General features: G+C 53.6%; 8 protein-coding genes across 8 annotated transcripts; 5 read left to right on the top strand and 3 right to left on the bottom strand.

Annotated features, from left to right (window-relative positions):
* Window positions 1–25: 25 nt before the first annotated feature.
* On the bottom strand, window positions 26–774 carry UV8b_06475 (uncharacterized protein; the record flags this gene model as incomplete). Its single annotated transcript, XM_043143972.1, has 2 exons — window positions 26–364; window positions 439–774. 2 exons carry the CDS (start codon window positions 772–774, stop codon window positions 26–28), a joined length of 675 nt encoding a protein of 224 aa, XP_042999907.1.
* A 1111-nt stretch (window positions 775–1885) lies between these two features.
* Window positions 1886–2844, top strand: UV8b_06474 (uncharacterized protein; the record flags this gene model as incomplete). The annotated part of the gene is made up of 3 exons (XM_043143971.1): window positions 1886–1949; window positions 2027–2585; window positions 2646–2844. The coding sequence occupies 3 exons, from the start codon at window positions 1886–1888 to the stop codon at window positions 2842–2844; spliced, it is 822 nt and encodes a 273-aa protein (XP_042999906.1).
* An 801-nt stretch (window positions 2845–3645) lies between these two features.
* UV8b_06473 (uncharacterized protein) lies at window positions 3646–4047 on the top strand (the record flags this gene model as incomplete). The annotated part of the gene is made up of 1 exon (XM_043143970.1): window positions 3646–4047. One exon carries the CDS (start codon window positions 3646–3648, stop codon window positions 4045–4047), a length of 402 nt encoding a protein of 133 aa, XP_042999905.1.
* A 1243-nt stretch (window positions 4048–5290) lies between these two features.
* Window positions 5291–8071, top strand: UV8b_06472 (uncharacterized protein; the record flags this gene model as incomplete). The annotated part of the gene is made up of 7 exons (XM_043143969.1): window positions 5291–5494; window positions 5750–5990; window positions 6083–6289; window positions 6498–7332; window positions 7436–7632; window positions 7717–7837; window positions 7921–8071. 7 exons carry the CDS (start codon window positions 5291–5293, stop codon window positions 8069–8071), a joined length of 1956 nt encoding a protein of 651 aa, XP_042999904.1.
* A 782-nt stretch (window positions 8072–8853) lies between these two features.
* On the top strand, window positions 8854–9486 carry UV8b_06471 (uncharacterized protein; the record flags this gene model as incomplete). Its single annotated transcript, XM_043143968.1, has 1 exon — window positions 8854–9486. One exon carries the CDS (start codon window positions 8854–8856, stop codon window positions 9484–9486), a length of 633 nt encoding a protein of 210 aa, XP_042999903.1.
* A 1434-nt stretch (window positions 9487–10920) lies between these two features.
* On the bottom strand, window positions 10921–13807 carry UV8b_06470 (uncharacterized protein; the record flags this gene model as incomplete). Its single annotated transcript, XM_043143967.1, has 3 exons — window positions 10921–13061; window positions 13149–13299; window positions 13394–13807. 3 exons carry the CDS (start codon window positions 13805–13807, stop codon window positions 10921–10923), a joined length of 2706 nt encoding a protein of 901 aa, XP_042999902.1.
* Window positions 13808–21038: 7231 nt separating this feature from the next.
* On the top strand, window positions 21039–22386 carry UV8b_06469 (uncharacterized protein; the record flags this gene model as incomplete). Its single annotated transcript, XM_043143966.1, has 4 exons — window positions 21039–21101; window positions 21262–21444; window positions 21644–22180; window positions 22249–22386. The coding sequence occupies 4 exons, from the start codon at window positions 21039–21041 to the stop codon at window positions 22384–22386; spliced, it is 921 nt and encodes a 306-aa protein (XP_042999901.1).
* Window positions 22387–22754: 368 nt separating this feature from the next.
* Window positions 22755–23628, bottom strand: UV8b_06468 (uncharacterized protein; the record flags this gene model as incomplete). Its single annotated transcript, XM_043143965.1, has 2 exons — window positions 22755–23318; window positions 23428–23628. 2 exons carry the CDS (start codon window positions 23626–23628, stop codon window positions 22755–22757), a joined length of 765 nt encoding a protein of 254 aa, XP_042999900.1.
* Window positions 23629–23685: the final 57 nt, after the last annotated feature.

The raw sequence follows: 23685 nt of genomic DNA, 5'->3' as shown, positions 1-23685 counted from the left end.
CTGAGATTCCGTCAGCTCGGCAAGATCAAAGAGTAGACTTCTTCTCTTCAGGAAACTTGCGGAACATGTCAGAGATGCGGTCAAAGGGCGCGGTGAGCAAGCCCATGGCAGTCTCGAACGGCGGATGCTCGCCGGCACTGGGGTGGCTGCGAGTTGGGACAAACTGCTTGGTACGGCCCAACGACCTGGCCATGCTCTCGGATTCGCCATGCTCGGCTTGAAGCCTCTGTTCAAGAGCAGGCAGATCACGCTCCTCTTCCTCCTTCATGTGCTGAGACAGGGGACCCCACAGCTTCTTGAGCTGCGGAACATAGTTTGGATCCGACGCGCTCATCTGCTGAAACTGCTTCAGCAATTCCTTCACCTGGGGAGGTTTCGTTCCATGTCAGCACAACCGGGCTTCCCCGTCAGGCAGAAGAAGGGGAGAAAGCCACGTACCGCGTGATGCTCCTTACGATCAGACTCGGCCATCTCCTTTCCTTTGACGCCGAGGTACTTTTCAAAGGCAGGGTACACAACCAGTTCCTCGGCAACAGAGTGTCGAGCGAGTTCCCAGACGAACTGGTTGCCGTAGCGCTGCTGGTGATCGTGGTTGCTCGCATTATTGATTACCTCATTGTAGTACACCTCCAGCTCCCGGTGGTCCTTGGTGATGGCTTCAGAAATGGTGGACATGGCTGCTGCCTGAAGAATCGCGCGTCTGACAGGTACGCAAGATGAATAAATCGTCTGGGGCTTCAAGATTCGGGGGACTAATGGTCGCGCAACCAACATAATTCTTGCAGAAGTTGCACGCGGGAAGGGGGGGGGGGGGGGGGGGGGGGGGGGGGGCAAGAACAAGGAAGGGCTGATCCTTTCAGGGACAAAGACGACTTGATATACACCGATGACGGCGTTCGAAGCCGAGGGCTCTCAACTGTGGCCATGCTTGTCGTCGATCGACTTGTCCAATGGTCCTTGCCTGATTAGCAACGGCTGCTGGAATGGTGACGTTTGTCGTCAGTCACGGTGACGCCCGGCAACGGATCCCAAGCAAGAAGCAATATGCTGCGCTGACACTTGCTGGCACCGCCGTAACCATGACGGTAACCATGACGTGAGGCTTGATAGTCTTGAAGTGGCTCTCTTTCTTTCTCTTCTTTTTTTTTTCCCTCTTTTTTTTCCCCCCTTTCTTTGCAATCAAGAACCGATGATAGGTCTGCAGGGTTGAAAGTGGTTTCGTCCGCCATCTGAAACAGCGTGTCGTTGTGCCGTTGTCTCAATCGGATGTTTTCCCCAGCTCCTTCCCTCAAAAAGCGAGGCAAAGTAGGTACCTGACGTACCTAATGTAGCAAGAAGACGTCGTGACGTCAGCGAGAGCCCACCGTCATCTACAAACCCCCCCCGGTGCATGCTCATTTGGTATTTGACTGGTGATCAAGGTGCAGAGTGTGCAGCACGAGGTTTCGGTGTGATATATTGTATCGGTGTAGAATTGCTATCGCCTGCTGCTGGTTGCTAGTGATATTTGGGAAAACTGTAGGATACCATGGGCTTTTCTCAGGCATTTCACGCCGTGCTGGACTATTTACTGTCCTGGATCAAGCTGGTATGAAAGCAACAGTTGAACCCGGGGAAAGCCAAGCACAAGATGGAAGAAAAATAAACGCTCATAGAAACGTCAGGGTCGAAACTACGAGGTCGGATGGCCATCGTTTAATCGCAAGGCATGTCAATCCCCAACCCCCGTCAAGAACAAAAGAAAACAAAAAGCCGCGCCTATAAAGTGGCATCCCATATGCCAGAGTTAACCAGCTATTCCTCTCACTGTAGGAAGGAAAAATTGGAAAGGGAGAGGCAGTCTCTCTGGAAAAAGCTCAAGTTACTCGTCTTGTTCAATCCCATCATGGAATGGATCGATCAAACACGCCTGATGCGGCTGTACATGCACGAAGAGTCAACAGTACAAGGTTTGGCGCACATTCCATCCACGAGCAGAATAATCAATCCCCCCGAGGAGAATAAGGCTGAGACGTGGTAAAAACAGGGGCCAAGGAAAGGGCCCCAGGGTCACGGAAACGTATCAAAGGCTTCGTGCATGGTTACGGAATCGACATGCAAGACTTTGAGCCCTCCGAGCTCGACAAGTACAGCACGTTTGAGGAGTTCTTCACCCGCGCTCACAAGCCCGGATCGCGGCCAATTCTCGACAAAGACAATCCGAACCGAGCCGTTGTCGTGGCGGATTCGAGAGTAGTCGTGTACGAATCCGTCGAGGCTGCCAAAACCCTTTGGATCAAGGGCAAGAATTTCACCGTGACCAATCTCGTCATGGATGCTGAATTAGGCGAGAAATTCGAGGACGGCTCCGTCGCAAGCTTCCGATTATCCGTTCAGCACTACCATCGTTTCCATTCGCCCGTACGGGGTGAGGTGGCGAGCTTTCAGAGCCTGCCGGGGGATTACTACCAGGTAGACCCGGTTGCATTGCAGTCCGATGTGGACATCTTGACTCGCAATCGAAGACAATGCGTCGTCATCAAGACCAAGGAGTTTGGAGACGTCTTATTTGTAGCGATAGGGGCTACCAATGTTGGAAGCGTGCAGTAGGCCTTGGATGAAACCGAACCACTCGCCCTGGCAACAAAGCTGACTTTGTCGTGCAGCATTCACCACCAGTTCCAGCAAGCAGGAGCCCCGATCGAAAAAGGAGACGAGCTGGGCGTCTTTGAATTCGGTGCATCGTCCATCATTGTCGCGTTCGAGAAGGGGCGTATACGGTTTGACCAAGATTTGCTCTCACTGAGTCAAGCAAAGATTCAAACGTCGGTCGAGATGGGTATGAGCCTGGGAGTTGCCTTGTAGGACATGTACAGATTGTTCAAAGCGCTTTAAGCAAGGCTTGAACGGGGCTTACGTAGCACACAAGACTGTATTTAAACAGTCGCGTCCCGCAGCTTTTGCCAAATTTGACACATGCTTTTGGTTTTCGTGGTTCGGTTGCGGAATGCGACGGCCATCATAAAGCATAGTTGGTGACGTAAGGTGACTGTCATTGCATGTACTTGGAAGACCGTTGGATCCCCCACGTTTCCTATTCCCCGTCTGGGTCTCCTTTTCCATTGTTGTTTTCGTCAATATCTTGATCTCCCATATAGTGGTGAAAAAACATCCCCTGCCAACAATAAGCAACCCAAGGATTGGCAGGCAAGGGTGTGTACAAGCATCACCATCTCGCGGGACCTTGTGAGCAGCATGTTGCAGAGACTAGGCTTGTTTGCCTCCAGAAGAGGTAGATAAAACTTCCCACCAGGTCGGGGTGGCAACCATACTGACTACATGCAATAGTAGGCTCCGTGAGTCTTCCGAAATCCACGAGGGCTATACCAGCGGCTGCCGCCATTGCCATTGCCAGCGCCAGTCGCTGCGCCTCGGGGACATCGAGGGTGCCGAAGACGTCAGGGCCTCAATCGTAGGTGCAGAGCTCGGAACTCCCCCCCCCCCCCCCCACCCCCCCCAACTCGCCGCCTCCCCTGGGACTTGGAGAGACGGAAGTCAGTCACTTACTTACGCGTTTGTCTTTTTTTTTTTTTTTTTTTTTTTTTGGGGGGGGGGTGCAGGCACCCGGCCCGAATCGCCAGGATAACCGAGGACCAAGAGCACGAGATGCTCAGCAAGCAGCGGCTCAATCGACCGGTTTCGCCGCACCTGGAGATATACAAGATCGAACAGACGTATCTCGGGTCCTCGGCCTGGATGCGCATCACCGGCTGCACCTTGACCGGGGCGGCATACGCCTACTTTGCTTGCTACCTCGTGGCACCAGCGTTTGGCTGGAACTTGGACAGCGCCGCCGTGGCCGACGCGTTTGCCGGCTTGCCGTTTGCCGCCAAGAGTCTGGTCAAGTTTGCGCTGGCATTTCCCTTTTCGTTTCACCTGCTGAACGGTGTCAAGCAGTTGGTGTATGACATGGGGATAGGGTACAAGAAGACGACCATTGTCAAGGCAGATTACTATGTATGGCTGGCTGCCGCGGTGGGAGGACTGCTGGTTACATTCGGGCTATGAGGGAGTAGGGAATGGAATGGGGAATGGGAAATGGGAAATGGGAAATGGGAAATGGGAAATGGGAATCGGCGGCGGGATCAACTCGAGCAGACGACGGGAGACGACGGCACGACGAGAAGGCGCGATGCCGTCGCTCCTGCCGTTATTGTTGGGCAGTGCACAGTGTGCAAAATGCCCTCTGGGACCGCGGTGACGCTAAAGCTACCAGGTAGGCTAGCGCTCGGTACGGAGTAGGTGCGCAGGCAAAGGAAGGTGCCCAATGTATTGAGTGGCTCAGGTACCTAGCCTTAGGTACCTGCCTTCTACCAAACCTGACCTAACCTAACCTAATCTACGGAGTACTCCATAAACGGTACGCCGGCAGGCACCTATGAGCGCCATGCTTTAGCCCATTCGGCCAACCTGAACCAGATTGACCTAACCATTGGACAATCCGTCTCCATTCCAGCAAAAAGCCGTATACCAACCCAGCCAATTGTCCGGATAGCACGGATGGCTGACGGCGCTCGTGGCATTCATAGCCGAGTCAGTTGAGCATTGTAAGTTGGCCGGGAAAGGGGAAAAGCATCATGTATTCACCCAAGTTTGGCAGGTAGCGACGGCCGCGGCCAATGCTGATTCCCCGACTCCCGCCGTTGTCCGATGTCCTGATACTCTGCTGCCCTGCTCCGCAGGAACTTTGGTTTGACTGCAGAGATTAACGAGCCTAATATCTGCAACTAACCAGGCTGGCGGCCCCCGGCGGCCTGGGCCTGTCTTATCGAATACTCTTCTGCTCCGGACATGGTCAGGCGGTCGCGGCCGCGCTTGATTGATGGATGGCATGCGCCCTTTTGGCCCCGAAGCCAAGAAAAAAAAGGGCAAAAAGGGTGCTGTGCTCATTGTCAGACCGACTCCACCTGAAGATTTTCAGGTCTCCTGATGGAACCCGAAGCTGAAGGGGGCTAAAATGGGTGCAAAGAGTTGATACCGTGTCTAGCGTCCCCGACATATACATCGGCCTGGGTTCACGGTGGCTGTCCGATTGATCTGCCGAGGCAAATATGAAAGCCATGGTCCTGGGTCCTAGATCTGACTCTCTCAAGATCCAATGATGCCTTTTCCTTATTCTCCTACTTCCGACTCTTAACTCTAAATCTGTCCTTCTAGCCACTGGGGCTCCGAACCCTGGCTTCGTGGCAAACCTGCGCGTCGTTTCATCTCGCCGACTGCAAGCCATCGTCATCACTCAAGAGTAAGCAGCATGTTGGTCAAGACGTTGGCTCTTGGGAGCGGACTGATCGCGGCCTCCCTCCCAGCTGCTTTGGCCTGCGGCGATGGTTGCTACGGACCCCTCAACAATGTGGAATATGTTCGCCAAGTGAAGCGGATGCAGCCCGGCGCGCCAAATGCCCTTTACGGGCCTAAAAAGCCTCTTGAATGGGGTCAGCTCAACTTTCTGCACACTGTAAGATGACATTCCTAGCCTTTTTATTCCAATTTTTTTCAAGGTCTCGACCTTTTTTTTCCTAAAAAAAAAAAAGAAAAGGCCTAAAGGAACAGTAAAAAGCCTTGAAACAAAAAGAAAAAAAAAGGAAAGAAGGCGAGCAAGAGAAAAAGAGAAGGGGGGGGGGGGGGGGGGGGGGGGGGGGGGGGAGAGAAAAGAAAAAGAGCTGGTTGGATTGGAACATTCACTAAACAGTACCGAGTTCAAAACGTATAGACCGATACCCACGGCTGGCTGGAAGGTCATTTGAAGGAGCAAAACTATGGCGCTGACTGGGGCGATTTCGTCACCTTCAGCCGTCGCATGAAGCAAACTGCCGGAAACCTGGGCGTCGACCTGCTTCTCATCGACACGGGCGATCTTCACGATGGCACCGGCCTGTCGGACGCCATTACGCCGGATGGGACCAAATCCATGCCCATCTTTAACGAGATTGACTATGACCTGCTTACTATCGGTATGTTCTCCTTGGTCAACGACGCAAGACGCTCAAAGGATTTCAGACTCATGACCAATTTCGTTCCTTTCGACTTGGTGCAAGTTGAACAGGCAATCACGAGTTGTACGTCACGGAGGTCGCATATCAAATGTTCAACGAATACGCCAAGAAGTGGGGAGACCGATACGTCACCTCCAATGTCAAGGTCCTGAATCAAAAGACTGGCCAATATGAGTATGTCGGCGCCACGCACCGATACTTTAAGACGCACAAGGGATTGCGTATCATGGCATTCGGTGTGCTCTTTGACTTTAAAGGTCAGCCCCCATGAATTCCCCCCGGCGGTGGGAGGAGAAAGAGGATAAGGGGGTGGGAGACTCGACACGGGGAGAAGAAGGGGGGAGCGAGTCAAATGAGGATAAAAACTAACCATGAGCCTCACTCTGCTTTGCTTTACTTTGCTTTGCTTTGTTTTGCTTTGCTTTGCTTTGCTTTGCTTTGCTTCTTCTTATTCTTCTTCTCTAGGCAACTCCAATGCCTCGCGCATCATCCAAGCCAAGGACATGATCCAGGAACAGTGGTTCACCGACGCTCTCGCCTCCAAAAAGCCAGTCGACTTGTTCATTCTCTTTGGGCACAACCCCGTCCGCCCTACCGACAAGTACAGCACGTTCAAGACTGTCTTTGACGCCATCCGTGCCGCTCATCCCAAGACGCCCATTCAGCTACTTGGCGGGCACACGCACATTCGCGACTTTGCCGTCTACGACGACAACGCCGTGGGCATCGAGTCTGGTCGCTACTGCGAGACTCTTGGATGGATGTCCATGTCGGGATTTGATTCCACCAACAGCAGATACAAGGGCGTCAGGAAACCGCATGGGGTTCCGAACCCAACCAGACCTGCCAAGCCAGGCGCCCTGTCTCCCTTTGTCTATTCCCGACGCTACATGGACTGGAACCGCAAGACCTTCATCTACCACACCAAGAAGACGGAATCTACGTACGACTACCACTCCGGACTGCGAGTAACGGGCAAGATTACCAAGGTTCGCGAGCAGCTGAAACTGGGGCGAGTGTACGGCTGCGCCCCTCAGCACTACTGCATAGCCTGCGCACCTTTTACGGACAAGAGCAACATTTTCCCCGGCGTCATTTACCCTGCCGTGTCGGCCGTGGTTGTCAACGAGACCCGCAAGGACAAGTCGCGCATCATCCTCGGTAACACGGGCGCCATTCGATTCGACGTGCAGAAGGGCCCCTTCACCTTTGACGACAACTTTATCGTGGCTCCGTTCAGGGATGTGTTTCTCTACGTTGCCGACGTCCCCTTTGACAAGGCTTCACAGCTCATCAATCAGTAGGTGTCTCTGCGTCGTGTTTCCCAAAAATGAAAGAAAAAAAAAAAAAAAAAACAGAGAGAAAAAGCCACGGTGCGTTGACGTTGTGCTTTCACTGCTTAGACTCAACCAGGGCGCCGTAGCAAAACGCTACGTCTCCATGAGCACCCCGGATGACGAGTGCACGAATCCAACCCTGGGATACATGAACTCTGGTGACGCGCGGGAGTCGCGTGACATGCACGAGTCTCGTGGAGTCGTGCGCCGCCAGCAAGTGGTTACTCCCGGTTATACAACCAAGGACGATTGGGGAACTGATGGTGCGTATCCCGCCCGTCCTTTTGCTTACAAGGAATGAAAGACATGAATGAGCTCCCTCACACTCTCTCGTTGCTTCTTTCTAGGCGACGACACCGAGCACTCCAAAATCCCCGATTACGCCATCCCAGGCTACTGGGAAGCCAGGGCTTCGTTTCCCCAGGATGGCGGCAATCCCGACAAAGTCGACCTCATCTTTTTCGACTTGTACGTGTCTGATTTTTCCCAAGGCCAGATGAATTTTTGGAACGCGTGGCCGGGGACTCACTAACCGCCTGCCTGCCTTGTAGCATCCAAAAATACATTCTGCAAAACTTGGGGTCCGGGTACACGGCTGACATGGTGCACCCGTACATCAACAGCACCTTTACGTCCCAGGACTTTATGCTGCCGTACGCCAAGATGGCTTGGCAGAAGAACGTTGACAAGTGCCCGGTTTAGGAGCCCCTGCATGCGATGCAGCAGCACATGGTTGGTTGGTAGTATGCAGTGGTTCGAAACAAGGGGGGCAGCGGGCGGCAGCGCGGCAGCGGGCGGCGGGCGGCGGGCGGCGGGTGTCGTGGTTCGGTATCAGACCGAAATGTGGAATCCTCGACTGGCTCGACGAATATCAATCACGTCGTTTTCAACCCCGGCAGCTGAAAGAAAAGAAAAGCCTCTCTCTCGCACCTGACACATCGCCGCGTGTGTGGCGTGGGCGTCGTGCGTTGTGCGTTGTGCGTTGTGCGTTGTGCGTTTGTTTCCCGATTAGGGGCGAGTCAACGTGGCACAGGGCAGGGCCGCCATGTGGCAGCGTCAGCCAATCAGGTTGCGAGGCCTGGGGCCACCCAACCGGCGCCGAAACATGAACAAACTTCATTTCCTGAATCCTCGTCCAGTCATAGTCATCATCCCCTCCCCCTCCCCCCCCGTTGGCCAAACTTTAACGAGCGCGGCTTCAAAAGGGGGAGGGGAGTAAAAAGAACTGAACAGCTTTGAGACTATCTATGCTCATCCCCCGTAGTCGGCACCCTGCGCCTCCAGCTACAAATAAATGGCCAGCCGTGCCCCTTTGCTGAAGCAAAATCCCGCAAAAGACAATCCGTCCCAGCCAGCCTCGCTCTTGGGCTCCTGCGCCGGCTCGCATCTACTCTCCATCCCAGCCTTTTGTTTTTTGTTCCTTTGACTTTGCCCCCGACAGATCCCATCGTCCACCGCCCGCTGCCCGCTGCCCGCTATCAACCATGCACATGCTCTGCGGCGCCCTCCTCGGCCTCCTCGCCATGGCGGCCGTCGCGACCGCGCAGCAGCAGCCCCTCGACGCCGTCCAGATCGTGCGGCAAATCGCCCCCGCCGCCGCCGCCGCCTGCCCCGAGAGCAACGGGGAATGCCGCACGGCCGAGCAGGCCGCCCCCTGGATCGCCCGGGCCCTGCTGCAGCACGGCGTCTACTCGGCCGGCGAGATGGCCGCCGTCATCGCCCACATGGCCTTCGAGTCGGCCGACTTCCGGTACAAGCACAACGTGAACCCGGGGCGGCCGGGCCAGGGCACCGCCAACATGCAGCTGGCGCGGTACAACCTCCTGTACGCGAGGCACTTTGACGCCCTGCGGGACCAGGTCGCCAACATCTCCTCGGTGGACGGGCAGGCCGACGGGGTGCTCAACCACATCCTGTCGCTGGTGCAGCCGGACGAGTACAACTTTGGCAGCGGGCCGTGGTTCCTGACCACGCAGTGCGGCCGCGACGTGCGGGCCCGGTTGAGGGCCGACGTGGACGACGGCTTCGGCGCCTTCCTGCGGTGCGTGGGGGTCCCGCTGACCGAGGCGAGGAGGGCCTACTTTGAGAGAGCCAAGAAGGCGTTTCGCCTGGCGTAGGCGGTTTTCGTCCCAGTCCCCATCATGTCCAGTTCCATCGCGGGGGTTGCTAGGGCTGGGCCGATGAGCTCGAATCGACGTTATCGTCCAGTCCATCGGGGCAACCCGTCGCAGGGGCAAGCGGCCGTGGTGGGCGTTGCTTGTCCACATCCCCCAGTTTCCTCACCGCGTCCCCTCGATCCTCCCCATCTCCACCTGCCCTTCCGGCTGACAGACGACCTCCCCGCCCCCCCCCGCCCCCCCTCTCTCTCGTTGATGAAACCCCACGTCCACCCGGCCGTGTGACCCAGTCCCACGGGCCTGGACGGCCTCTTCCCGCTTGGGCGCCATTGGCTGACGAGAACACGTCGAGGGAGGGAGGGGGGCGGTTGGAGGGTCGGGAGGACAGGTTTGCAGGGATTTGCGTGAGAATCAGCCGCCTCGTCGCTATTGATTCACCCTTGTATGATACGGCATGATGACCTTTTTGCACGGCGTCAATATATTGAAAGGGCTTTGAGGAAATCGACCAGACCCAAGGCTCGCTCTTGTTGCCGCCGCCTTGTTGCATGGGGAAGTTTGTTGCATTGCATGGGGGGTTTGAGCGGCGAGCCACGGGCGGGGGCGGGAGGCTTTTTTTTGCTGACAACGTGCCAAGGGCCATGTTGGCCAATGAGAGGGGGCCTCGAGGCGACAACGGCCTGCCTGAGGCAGCAAGGGGCAGCAGAGACAGCGGACAGCGGAGGCAGGTACATGCTTCCTTGTACCGAGACGGGCAGGCACCTGTACACAGTACCGCACAGTGCAGACAGAATACCTCGTGCTGCTGACCGAACTGAGATGAAGATGAGATACCAGTCACTCCGCCCATCACAACTCCTCGCAAGCCAACTCCGTATCCACCCGTGTTTGGTTTGTTTGGTTGGGGTGAATCCGCTTCCTAACCTGCTTTTCCCTCCTTCTCCCTCACCTTCAATTCCCAGCAGTAGAAAAAGGGGCGAGCCGACATCATCATCCTGCCCCGAGGGGCCCTGGTTCATCAATCGTTGACTTCTAGTCTTTCCTATAATACACTCTTGACATCATGAGCCGTCTTCTTCCGTTAGCTATTACAAAATCATGTTGCGCCTGGCCGCCATGCAAACATCATACGTCGACCGACTGTATCATCCCTCTCTCCAAACTCGCCTGCCATGATTCATCCCTTCTGCCGCCTCTCCCCAGCTTTTCACATGGTACCAACAGCTCCACAGAAGCAGATCGTATGCGGTTGTTGGTGTGCCCGCCCAACTCGCTCAAGATTTGCCAGTGACCGCCGAATCATCATGATGCAGCTTCTGCTCCGAGGGATAAAGGAGGAAATAGTCCCAAGACAGAAGCAGGAAAAAAAAAAGAAAAAGAAAAAGGAAAAAAAAAGTCATTTGCCCAAAAAAGCAGCATCTCATCTCCCCCCAACTACGTCATGTGAGACAAAAAGGGGCTAAGCATTAATTGATCCGCGCTTGGTCGCGAATCATGGTTCAGTTCAAAGGTTTGACGCAGGAAGCTCTTGGCCTCCTCACTAGCATGCTCGGGTATGGTAGGTGACGCGGTACCTCCGCCAATCTTGAAAATCGCCTGCAGCTGCGTGCAGTCCGGAAACGGATGGTTTCCCGTCATCATCTCCACCACCAAACAGCCCAGAGACCAAATATCTGCCTTTAGGGTGTATTCGGTTTGCTTGACAACTTCGGGCGCCATCCAGAACACGGACCCTTGGAGAGATGGGCGGTGTCTGTTGTTTTTGGCGTTGCCGAGAATGTTGGATTGCTCCAGCTTCTTGGAGATGCCAAAATCAGAGATTTTGATGGTCCCCTTGTTGTCCACCAGTATGTTGGCGCCCTTGATATCGCGGTGGATAATGTCTCTGCCATGGAGGTACGAGAGGCCCATCAAAATCTGGCGGACAAAGCTCCGGACCAGAGGCTCGGGCAGGGCTCCGTACGAGTTCAGCATCGTTTGAACGGACCCGCCGGGCACGTATTCGAGAAAAATGTTGAGGCAGTCGGCAGAAGAGCTGCAGCCGAGGTACTGCACAATGTTGGGGTGGCGCAGATCGCGAAGCAGTCCCATCTCCCGCTTGAGCGCCTCAATCATGCCTCTCTTGCGGGTTTCGCTTTGACCCGTCGCGCCGGGGGCTGGGGTCTGGACCTGCTTGACGGCAAGAAGCTCGCCCGTCACAGCGTGCAGCGCCAGGTACACCGATCCAAAGGAGCCCTTTCCGATCAGAGCACCCTTCATCCATTTGTTATCGTCCCACGACTCACCAGCCAGGAAGCTTTCCAGCTCCTCGTCCAGCTCGTCCCCGTCATTGGTGAGAGCTTGGCGGATGTCGTTCAAAGACCCTGATCCCGTGGAGCCGTCCCCGTCAAAGTAGCTAGTGTTTGCCGTGTTGCCGTCGGAGTGGGTGACGCTGACTGCGGCAGCGGAGTCGGCAGCCGTCGTGTCGTCACCGCACTCCGTCGTGAATGACACATAGGACTTTCGGTTCGGCTCCACCGGTGATTCCTCCTGAAGCGTGCCCAAGGAGGATGAGGCGATTGAATCTCTGTTGTACGGGGGGAGCATCCGACCCTGAGAGTCGCGCGTTCGGACCTTGGCAACGTGGGCTGCCCCGCTGAGCCACGAATCAGCAATCGTTGGGATGGGAGGGGCGTCCTGTATGCTGGAAGCAAAGCTGAGGCTGCTAGCTACGCTTAGTCGACTGTTCACCTTGCTCAAGCGGGTAGAGCGTCTCATGGAAAGGCGCGCGGTGCGGTCGATGTCCTCCCGGCGATGGTCGGGAAAGTACGACGTCAAGTCCGAGGCAATGAGTTCGCTGGGGGGGCGAAGACCTCCGAATCGGCGAAGGTTCTGGCGTTGAGTGGCTCGAGGCTCAGCCAGTGCTGTTCTGTCCAAGTCCCTGGGTACCTCTGTGGCGTTGCGTTCTCTGTGCTGGAAGAATATGGGTGACATGGGCTGCTGCAGTTGGTCATTCCAGTTCTCTCCTAGAACCTTCTGAACCTTGAGCTGACTGCGCTTGTCAACCGATTCCAAGGCCTTGGCGTGCTTCTGCTGCTCTTCCTCCATGGCGATGGCAGCGGCGCGTTGCAACTCGGATTCGCCTGGCTCTCCCGCCGGCACCCGCCGCAAGATGAGGCGATTTCTCTCGGGGCGTCTTTGGTCCTTGACTATGCGCCACAATTCCGTATCACCTAGCCGTCGACATTGAGCAGGATCTGGGTCGATACCAGTAAGCACCCAAAAGCAGTAGTTTCTCTCGTGATCTTCGCGGAGGGCAAATTTTCGGAGGGTGACTCGCATCACGTCTTCACAAGTATTGCATTCCGCGATCTTGACGACCTTGGTGACACCTCCAGTGGAAATCACGCGGATGACATCTTGGCCCTGAGGTAATGCGGCCATCAACGAGCCATCCATGCTGGAGTTGTTCCTGGTATGGGTAGGCACCAGCCGGGTAGTGGGAAGGTCTGAGGACGATGCCTGTGGTCTTGAAGTCTGGGTCTGGCCAACGCTGCTCACGTAGCCCAAGCCAGCAGTAAATCGAGCTTGCCGGGCTAAGAGAGAGAGAGAGAGAGAGAATTTGTCAGTAGAGGGACGTGATGTGTGGGTAAAAGGCTGGGGCAAGGTTGGCCAAAGCGTACCCGTTTCCAAAGAAGCCGGCACGTCCATCTGCCGTGAATACCGGCGGTTGGCAGATGTGGCTGGAGCCGAACGTGGCATCGCGGAGGACTGAGCAGGAATGGTTGTCGACGGAGGAGGAGAAGAGAAGGCATCGAGAGCAGAAAATGAATCCTGAAGGGGGAAAGCAGTCAGTTGTCAGTCAGCCGTCAGGGCGTGGCAGACGCGCAAAAACATGCATGGCCAGCAAAAGTCACTCTGCACTCACTCTGTTTCGTTTCTTCTGGTTGGCATACGTCCTTGTCCGCAGCTTTTTGATGCACAAGAATAACCGCACTCGGTCCCCGACTTTGTCGATACCCATTTCCTTGAGGACTTCCTTGTCCATCTCGAGAAAATTCTCGCCATTGATGTGATTTTTGCGGAAGATCTTTTCATATTCGCCACATTTGACGCTTCGGAGGTAATCACAGACGCGGTCTTCGCTCCAGTGCTTGACCGAGTCGGTGCCTTCACCTTCCGAGAAGTCGGATTCTGTCGGGCTGGCATAGTTCTTGGGAGGGGTGGTCATTACGGGAACTCTTCTCGACGTAGGCAGAACAGACGGCAGGTTGGCTCCGGGGGGAAGATTCGAGCTTGTCAACGCCGAAGGGTACGGCGATTTCGAGGAAAGCATAGCCATGATGCAGCGTCTGGCGATCAACGGGGGTCCCGTTCCCGTCACTCCTGTGTTGCTGAATTGCAAGAGGGCGGGCGTTTGAGGGGGAGAGAGAGAGAGAGAGAGAGAGAGAGAGAGACGGATGGATGAATCAAGCAGCCGGGCCGTCAGTTGTCAGGACTCAGGTACCTTAGGTACCTGCCTCCAACCTGTTAAGTGCCCCGAGGTAGTGGAGATTGATTGCGTAAGCAACCGCACGAGCTTGGCTTCTGGACGACGTCCTGAAGGAAGATGTGCGATGCCAAGATTCAACAAGAAGTCGTCTAGGTAGGTAACCTAGGTACCTAATATTGCAGGGGCCCCGTCATCGGCGCATTTGAAGCAACAAGGTGTCCCGAGTCCCGACCGCGTTTGGGAGTGGGGAAGGGGGGCGAGAGAAAGTCACGGACTGAACCAACCAAAAGTATAGTAATAAATGCGGGAGCAATTGGGGCCAACAGGCTGGTTAGACGGGTGCCCTGCCCAAACTTCAAAGCTTCTTTGAGGGCTTGACGCATCAAGGGATAGGCGACAAGGGGGTTGTGTCGCAGCAGAATGGGCCCGCCTGGGGTCCCTATGCGGGCGGCGACCAAACTGACTGTTCTCTGCGACTCCATACCTTAGGTAGTCTGGTCCGTTTACATCATCAATACCTTCTACCAAGTGTACCGCCGTGTGTACCTAAGGTACCTATATGTGGCAGCCTGCAGGTGCCGTCACTTGTCTCGAACAGGATCCAGTGGGGGCTGGGTGGACATGTGGCACCAAACAGGGGTGCCTTAGGTGGGAGGGTATGGAGTACGGAGTATGCGTGCGTAGTACGGAGTACCTGTAACCTGCCTCCTCTGACGGGCAGCTAAGAGGTACCAGACTGCATGCAGTACCTAGGCCACCTGGCATGTTTCCCCATATACGGGGTACTGTCGGACTCGCTACTCCGTAGACTCGCTAGAGTCTCCAGTCTCTACCTGCTAGTAGTCACTACTCACTACTGTGCCCCTTCTCGCATCTCGACGCCCCATTTAGGAGGGCAGCCTGCGCCCGCATAAAAAAATCCTTTTCCATTGGTCACAACGGAGGTTCTCTGATTCAAGTTCCGAGTTCCTTCCCTCTCCCCCGCCTGCCACCGCCAATGAAGAAAATAAATTGTCGATAATAATAGTAACTGTAATTAATATAAAGAAATTAAGAAAAAAGACAGAAAGGGAACAAAAAAAGAAGAAGAAGAAAAGAAGAAGCAACATGGATATAAACAGCAACCGAGGCGGCACCGCGGCGAGACTCGTCGTTCCCTGCAATTTCAGCACGCAGCCCTGCGGCAAGCCGGCTGGCTGGTGGGCAGATACATATGTCTAGTCCGTACATCGGTGGCTGCGGCACAAGCGGCGGGCGGGCGTCTTGGACAAATCTGAAACCTGCTAAATGTCCCGAACAGCTCGCATCCCCATGACATCCCTCCATGTGTCTCCATCCATCCCTTTGGCCGCGCTAAAGAGAACAAGCGGGTAAACTTGCAACGTCACGTCCACCAATGACGACCCAAACGGGGAAAGATGGGATGACAGGCTATAGGAGCAACTCCGTACTGAAGTTCCAGGCTCAAAAATACGGTGTACCTACTCAGCACTTCTGCAGAGGGGATTGATCAGTTGATTCAAGCGAGCTCGAGGTCTGGTCTGGTTGGTTTTGCAAAAGTCCCAGGCCCCAGGGTATGTACTGTACCTATGTTTCATCTAACCCGGGAGGAACAGGTTGCAAGAAATGCGACTGGCGACGGCGGCGGATTGTTTCCACAGCAACCAGCCCCAGTCTGCCTGCTCGAGCCTGCCTGAGTTGTTGGGAGGTAGCCAAAGGTGGGCGGGTAACTCTCACGAGAAATACGGAGTACTCGGTAGAGCATCGAGTAGATGACATGACCCGATGTGATGATTCGGTCCGCTATGGCTCTTACCATGAAGGAAGCCTCGGTCAGATAAGCTGCAGATTTTCTTGGAAACCCGGACAAGGGGGCGGCCATCCCATCCCTTGCCAGAGTTGTCGCATCTGTCATCAGGAGACGATGCAGCGGCCTCTTGGACTTATGGATACGATACGGACTCTAGAGTGAGTGTGCCTCTCGTTATGCCTGCCAATCTAAGCGAAAAGCGGCATAAAGATATTGATAAGCCTGTTGATACGGAGTATATGGCGGTGATGGCCGTGGCAACATTGCCGTGGACCATGATATGTTTGCTTCCTAGGTCGCCACTTTGCGGCTAAAATGCCTAGATAGTCGCCGAGACTCTGTCGTTGGTTCTTTCTCTGCATCATGCTAGGTACCGACTACCTACCTACCTACCTACCTACCGGTGTCGACCTGGTACCTGGCAACTAACTGGTTTGAGCTTCAGTAGCTTTGTCCGATCATCCGATGCGTCAAAGGGAATGGTTCGCCGTGGGACAAGGTGGGTGGGTCTGGAGACCCCTTGTCCCCACTACGCCACCCCTCCTGCCAGAGTTTTCCCCGGTCTCCTTGCGCTCTGATAGGCCACCAACACACATCGCATGAAACAAGCCATGTCTCGACAACACGAGTGACCTGACAGGGGGGGGGGGGGCGGATTTGGGGAGAGGCTAGGCCAAAAGCGACACCGCAGCATTCACTTTGTGGAACCACGCGCTGTAGGAGGGCTTGGCGTAGAAAGCCATGCGCCGGTTGGGCAAGCCGGCACCGCCAGTAGTTAGAACCTGGTCCCTTTTATTTTTTATTTTTATTTTTGAAATTCTCGCTGCTCTTCGCTTTTCCCCTTCTCCCCCTCCTCCAATTCTCCCCAACAACCTACGGAGTGCTCCGTACTTTCCTCGCAATACGTAGCCCGAAGGGGATTTAGAGAGCCCCCACCAACTTCCCTTTTCGGTGGCGGAAGGCTCCTAATAGTTACTCCGTACCAGACAGAGCCTTTCACAGCCTTATCGTCAACTCTATTTCAATCAATGTCGCAAGACAAAGATAAGGCAGGTCAGCCGGGATATATTGCCGTTTCTTGGCCATGTCTCGGCAATAGTGAAGTGCGGCATTTCCAGGCTTCTTGCTGAAGACTATTGGTACTGCATGGCCATGCTAGGCTTCTATCCATGGCACACGGTAGCACTGGTGAGCTTGCCATGCTTGCTGTGATGCTCACTGTGATGCTTGCTTATCGGCGGTGAGCTGAGGATGCGTTATTGCGTCAACGGCGCTGTGCATGTACTGCGCGTACTGTGACCTGACAAAGGAGTGAGCTGCCGAAACGTAACTCTGTTTGACGCGATCCGCCAAGCAATTCTTGCCCAGTCGATAATGTCCAGCACAACTCTATGACCAGCTTTTGCTGTCATGTTCATTTCCGGAAGCCGAGGAAAAGTACCAAGTACGTGCTTGGAACTTCCTAGATCGTCGGTGGCTTTGTTTGCTAGTGCTTCCCGTTGTCGACTTCGGCTCGGTGGCCATGAAAATGTGCCTGGATGACTACCTATACGACTATACCTCCTAACTAGCGTCTCCAAAGTACGTAGTTTGCTCCGAACTCGTACTGTAATCTACTCCGTAGTGTCTAACAAAGCAGAGATCGTATTGGATGCCAGTGTTATCGGTTCTTCGTCGTCTTGGCGCCGCCGTTTCAAGTAGTTCCCTGCAAAGGCATGAATCTGCACCTGTCAGCCACCGTGTCCTCTTTTCGGCAGAAACTGCATTCCAAGGCCCTTGCACGTGGCAGCCGATGCTTACTGTTGCTTCTTCGGCAGCCTTACTGCCATGAGCTGCTGCTCATGTAACAGAAACAGGGATGATAAATAGATAAGCGACGATATTGCCCAGTGAAATTATTCAGCAAGGCAGAACTCTAAATTCCCACATGAAGGTTTACCGTCGTCGTCAGAGTCAGCCAATATCGTGGTCTTTTATTGCCTGGTCCCAACCTGAATCGTGCAGGTCTCTTCTTGTCGGCCAAACGGCGGCGTATTGACAAGTGCACTCCGGTCGATTCCACAACAGAATGATCGTACGCGCGCCTCTTATAATACTAATAGACGGTAGATTCGGGTTGCTACGCAGACTGTATTATATTAGCCGCCCATTGCATTCAAAACTCCGGAAGTCTTGCAATCACAGACTCATTCTCGCTCGGTTTGCCCTATCGTTTTGTGGACCCACAGGAGGTTTCTGGCGTCTTGCGGAGTGAAAAGAGGGAAACAACAATGAAGCTGTCGGTAAAAACGGTGGTGATAACCTGCTACTTGCCCGTCAAGGAACATCATATTGCTTCGTCGCGCTTCCGTATTGATGTCGCTTCCAGAGCAGCCGAACTTGTAGGTCCCAACGACGGGACCTGATATCCAAGCGGATCGCACATGTTGTCAGTCAGCCTGCCGTGTTTTTGTTGCAACGCGACACGCGCAGAAGTGAGCTTAAGCATGGGCCAATCAATCTTCATCCAATGTTGGTACCAGAAGAGACCGCACATATCCGACAGCTGGCAATGATTGCACGCGCAGTTGCCACAGCTGACCAGGAAGGAGTCACCGAACGCAATATCGTCCCTCTCTTTCCTTAATTCTTCTTTCCACCCTGAAACTGAGACTTGTACTGGGATCCCTGATGCTGATGAGAATATTGATGCCCTGTATCCTTTCTTTTACTTTCCACTTTGGCCAGCTCCATCAAGCATTTCCCATGAGCGCAACGTCAAGAATACATCTTTTCGCTTCCTACCTGTAATGCAGGTAACGGTGGGATATCACTGACATCTTGTCCGGAACTTGCCGTGTATTGGCAATTCAAGCAGCTTCCAATATCACTGGCAACCTCGCGCTATGGGTATCAATCGTAATCAAATCGTTGTCACTGGCGATTATACAGAGAATGAGGGCTCCAAAGCTGGAAACCACATCGGAGACATTGTTACAATGGAAAATTATCCCGGTATTCATTCGCAATCGAGGCTGTCCTTTGACAATCCCTGAATAAGGATGGAATTTATACCGCTATTACATCGCCGAGGCCAACTTGACATGAGCAGGAAGAGCTTACGGACAAGCCAAGCCGTTCAGTTGTAGAAATTTCAAGTGAAACCTCGCCGATGTTACGAAACGGATCGAAATCAAGATTAAATTAGAAAAAAAGTAAGAAAGAAAAGCAAGAGAGAAATGGAAATGATATAATGCAAACTTTAACGGTAACGTTCTGCGACTTGAAATGTGTGTATTGGTGAATCGCCTCTCGCCATGGTCGACTGGAGCCGACTCCGACCTGACAATTGTTTAATACCCATTCGACCCCCAAAATAACACTTTGACTTATAAAAGAATAAGGCTAAACAAAGCACTCTTTAGCCTTGGTCACGGCCAGATGTGAGATTGTTCTGCACAGGGTCACATTGCCAGCTCGAGGCTTGGACCGAAAGTACTCGGACATTGGAAATGATTGAGTAGCCAGACACGTTCAACAAGGAGCCCGAGGGCAAGTCGGCTTAGATTCCCTCGGATAAAACAAAGCGGTGCCTTCAGGTCGTGCTAGCAACTTTTGAGGAAATGAGACGGGGTTTCGAGCTATCCAGCACTTTCATCCTCTCGTTGAGGGCTAATTACTCATCAACCTGTGCAAGCCATATGAGGAGAATGTTGAGTCCTCGCAAACAAGATTATGAGACAGTATGTCATAACCATGAAAATGCAGCGGCTAGGCTGGCGCTATTATCAGCATGGCTAGATACATGCCATGCGGAAAGTGTCGAAGACTTTCTTTCAGTACATTATCAGGCTTTAGCGGAGTCTTCGTCTTCTAATCATACAAGGACAAATACCTTACGGAGAATGTTCAACTAGCCGATGCAGAGACGAGGATACATAATGAAAGTCAGGATTGAAAATCAAGGCGCTGGGGAGAGTCATAACAGACAGGAACTGGAGAAAAGTTGACAAGCACTTACAGACTTGCTCACTGTCGACGTCGACGGAGATATACAATGTCGTGGCAGTGCCGTTACTGTAGAATGCAGTTCTATTACAATGAGTGAGGTATTTCATCCGCTTCTGCAACATAATCTGCTCACACGGACTTGAATAGATTTGCCTCAGAAATGATACCGGGACCTTGGGCATGGAGTGCTGCACTCGCAGAAACCTCGAAGCTTTTACACACACATGACTGCAGAAGATGCCGCCCAGTTGACGAGCCTTGGCTCAAGGAGAAGCTGGTACGTTGGAATGCTCCTCTACATGCTCGGACGCTTGGGATACCTTATTTGCATAGAAGGTGCCGCATCGAATGTTGTGTGTCTTTCAAGGCGGCACAGCCCTGAAGTTTGAATGACGGACTCGCCTTGTACTTGATAGCTGAAGTCTTGACCCCAGTAGGAAGCCATTGATGCTAGCCGCGTGCTGTGGCAACAGGCTAGTGACGTGTCCATCGTCTCAGTCACTGGCCAAGCTGAATATTCTTTTGGGTGGGTTCTCGTAAACTAGGAGCTGCTTATGATTAGTCCAAAGCCGCACTTGAGGACAGAGCGGCAAACCCGAAGCAGAGACAATGAACCACCTGAATTCCGATCGAGGTTTTCCCCCTGTCCTTTCTGATACGATTAGGCCGAGCTTCCATCACGTTTGGGCTTTACATGGGGGAATCCGAGTCGCCAACTCGAAAGCGCCGAATGCTTTCCTGGAGCAGACTAGAGAGCAAGTCGGACAACTACACTTCTCGCACATGTATGCCCAACCAGAACAGCCGAAGCACAAAGGTCGCTTTCTTTCGCATGAAAGATTCGCATTGGCAAAGCAAACATTTTTATCGAGTAGGGCCTGCTGGGACCATCAGCATTGGTAAAATCCAACATCCAGCCACTCTCCGCCATAGATAGCGACCGACACGATCCCCCCTCCATCCACTCGTGGGTGGCGTGAAGATCCAGTTATTATCTTGGCAGGGCTTCGTTCCCATCCCCGAGCATAGCGTCATAATCCCAATGATGGGCTATGGTGCGCCAAAGTAGAGTTTTTGGCCGAGGGCCCGAACCGAGAATGAGGGTGGCATCGGTCCTTCGTCCGTCTGCCTCGATTATAAAATAACACAAAGTCACCCCGAGGTCTGCGATTTCCCTTTATCTCCCAGGTCTCGTTTCTGCATCACGCTTTTTCGCGTAACCAAGCCTTGGACGATGCCAATATTTTCAAAGAACGAAACCAGGCACTCCGTACCATCAACATGGCTCCCCGACCCGTCTTTTGTGTTACACATCCTAGAGCTTGCTCCACTGCCTTTGAGCGGGTGAGTGAAACTCTTGCTTGAGAACAGTCCTAAAACCGCCGGTCGCCTGTGTATATCGACAATATTGGGCTCTTTGGAAGGGGCGTGGCGGCTAGAACTTGAACATACGGACGGAGTGTTTTGAACGAGATTGAACATGGCCTGCTAATGCGGTGCACAGGTCTTCATGACTCGCAGAGACCAACTGGCTAGCCAGCACGAACCGTTTGGCGACGCATTCTACTTTGGCCCAGAGTGCGTGAGCCCGCGCTTCAAGGACGACGTTGAGCGGCGAGAAGCCAGTGGCGTCTCAGACGTCACTTATGGGAACACATTTGAGAAGTTCGACAAGGTCGAACAAGAGGTTCGTACCTACCCTGCCCGGTTTCCCTCTTGTGCTGCAATTTATTTTATTTATTAATTTTTTTTTTTTGGCCCCTGTGTGGTTGCGGCGTACTTAACGGAGCGCCGCCTTGGTCCAATTCTCTCCAACTTGCCACGTGCCCAGGCGCCTTGTCTGGATTTCGCGGACCCTATGATGAACTGACAACAAACACACTTAGGGGAAACGAGTCTTCGTCAAAGACATGGCATACTATCTTTTCCCGGCCCCGGAAGACCAGAACAATCCCCAAATTGCAGGCTCCCTCGGTGGCGGCGAGGAAACAGGCAACCCAACCGTCATCCCACGGCATCGTCTGGAAAAATTCCAATTTACATTCCTCATCCGCCACCCGCGCCGGTCTGTCCCTTCCTACTGGCGGTGCTGTATCCCGCCTCTGGACAAGATTAGCGGGTTTGACGAGTTCTGGCCCAGCGAAATGGGATACAAAGAGCTCGTCAAGTTTTTCGACTACGCCATGCAAACAGGACTTGTAGATGAGAGCCAGCTGACTGTTGTCGATGCCGATGATTTGCTGGACAAGCCAGAGCCCATGATCAAAAAGTTTTGCCAGAGGACAGGCATCGATTTCCATCCCAGCATGCTCAAATGGGATGACGGAGATCAGGCGCATGCCGAGAAGCTCTTCGCCAAATGGAACGGTTTTCACAATGATGTTTTGGGAACGAGAGAGCTCAAGGGCAGAACGCACGCGCAGGTAAGCTTCGCCTTGCATGCCACATGAACGGAGACGAGAATCTTTTGCGGCTGAATCTAGAGACGTAGATGACACCCAACGTTGAGGCTGAGAACAGAGCATGGGAAGAAACGTACGGAAAGGATGCGCAGATGAAAATCCGCCAATGCGTTGACGAAAACACCCCCCTCTATGAGTACATGAGGCAGTATCGTATCACCGTCTAGATGTAAGTGTTATAGATCTCACAGTCGACCAAGGAACATGGGGGGAAATGATTCGTGAACGATACTCGCAGGTTCTATCTGCCGGATGCTCGCTATTTGACGGGTTTTCGATTGCATATGGTACAAGTGAAGCTAGATAGTTGCCCCATTACCTGTTCGTACATTGGTTTCGATGAATTTACAGCCGTCATCAACCGATACTTTCAAGCACGCTTGGTGAGGGTTTGGCTCTGTACAACAACCTGCTCCGATGGGTAATTTTCTCTTTTCGTCCTTTCCTGAGCAAGCATACTCCGTAGCGGGGCCTCATTCTTCCGCTGTATGGGTATTCTCGCACAAAGGTTTCCATCGATGAGAACCCTTCATCTTTATGCGCCGGACTCGCCCTCCCTCTCGCCCTCCCTGTCCAACTTATTGTACACGGGCTTGTTGAGTAGCTCATGAGAGACGTTGGTTGACCAACTCTCGGCATAGTTTTTATCCTCATCGTTAGCCCAGCTTATGGAGACGTGTACCAGCTCCGGCTGGTCATCATGCGACGCAGGGGAGGCTGCGACCTTGTTCCCGCTCCCGTGGCCACCTAGTACGGTGGCCATATCTGCGATGGCGTTTTTCTTTTGCGCGTTGAGAGCAATGCCTCTCTCGGCCTTGGTCCGAACGGGCTTGTAGTCCCTACCCTTTTCCTTCTCCTCGGCAATCTTTTTCTTGTCCGCTTCGGTGAACTCTTGTGGTCGCTTGTATCTGAAGTCCTTGGGCCAAGCGACCTCGTGCAAGTGCTTCAGCTCGCGTAGTTTCTGGTAAACCGAGCGGCCGACTTCTCCTTGTCCTTGAGGAAACTGTATCATGGCCATTGGGGCCCAGTAATCTTTTCGAAGCTTGGCAGGTTTCGTCTTTTTGCCGTTGAAGGGCAGCTGCTTCAAGGCGTGAAATCCCTACGAGCAGCGAAGCTCCGCATCAGTAATTGCATGCCAACATAAAAAAAATAAAAAAAAAATAAATTAAACGAGTAAAACAGGTCGAGCCACTTGGAGAGCCACGGACATCCAGCTTATCTTCCAACGAGTAGATTGTCTGCTCTGATCTTCGGTGACTGAAAACCCAAATCTTCTCTCCATGGCTCTGACGTCCCAATGATCCTGCCGAGGGACCTAACTGACCTCCTGCTCCTGCGTGCAGTTGGCGAATGCAGGAGTGCAGTCGAGCTGACCATTGGGTAACCCGTGAGCGTGATCCGCTGCTCATCATGGCCTGTTGTGTTCGGCAGTGGCCGCGACAGGATATTTATTCAACGCTTGGCGA

The sequence above is a fragment of the Ustilaginoidea virens genome, chromosome 5 (genome assembly GCF_000687475.1).
Source record: "Ustilaginoidea virens chromosome 5, complete sequence".
Taxonomy (NCBI): Eukaryota; Fungi; Ascomycota; class Sordariomycetes; order Hypocreales; family Clavicipitaceae; genus Ustilaginoidea; species Ustilaginoidea virens.
This window is presented reverse-complemented; position numbering and strand designations above follow the sequence as displayed.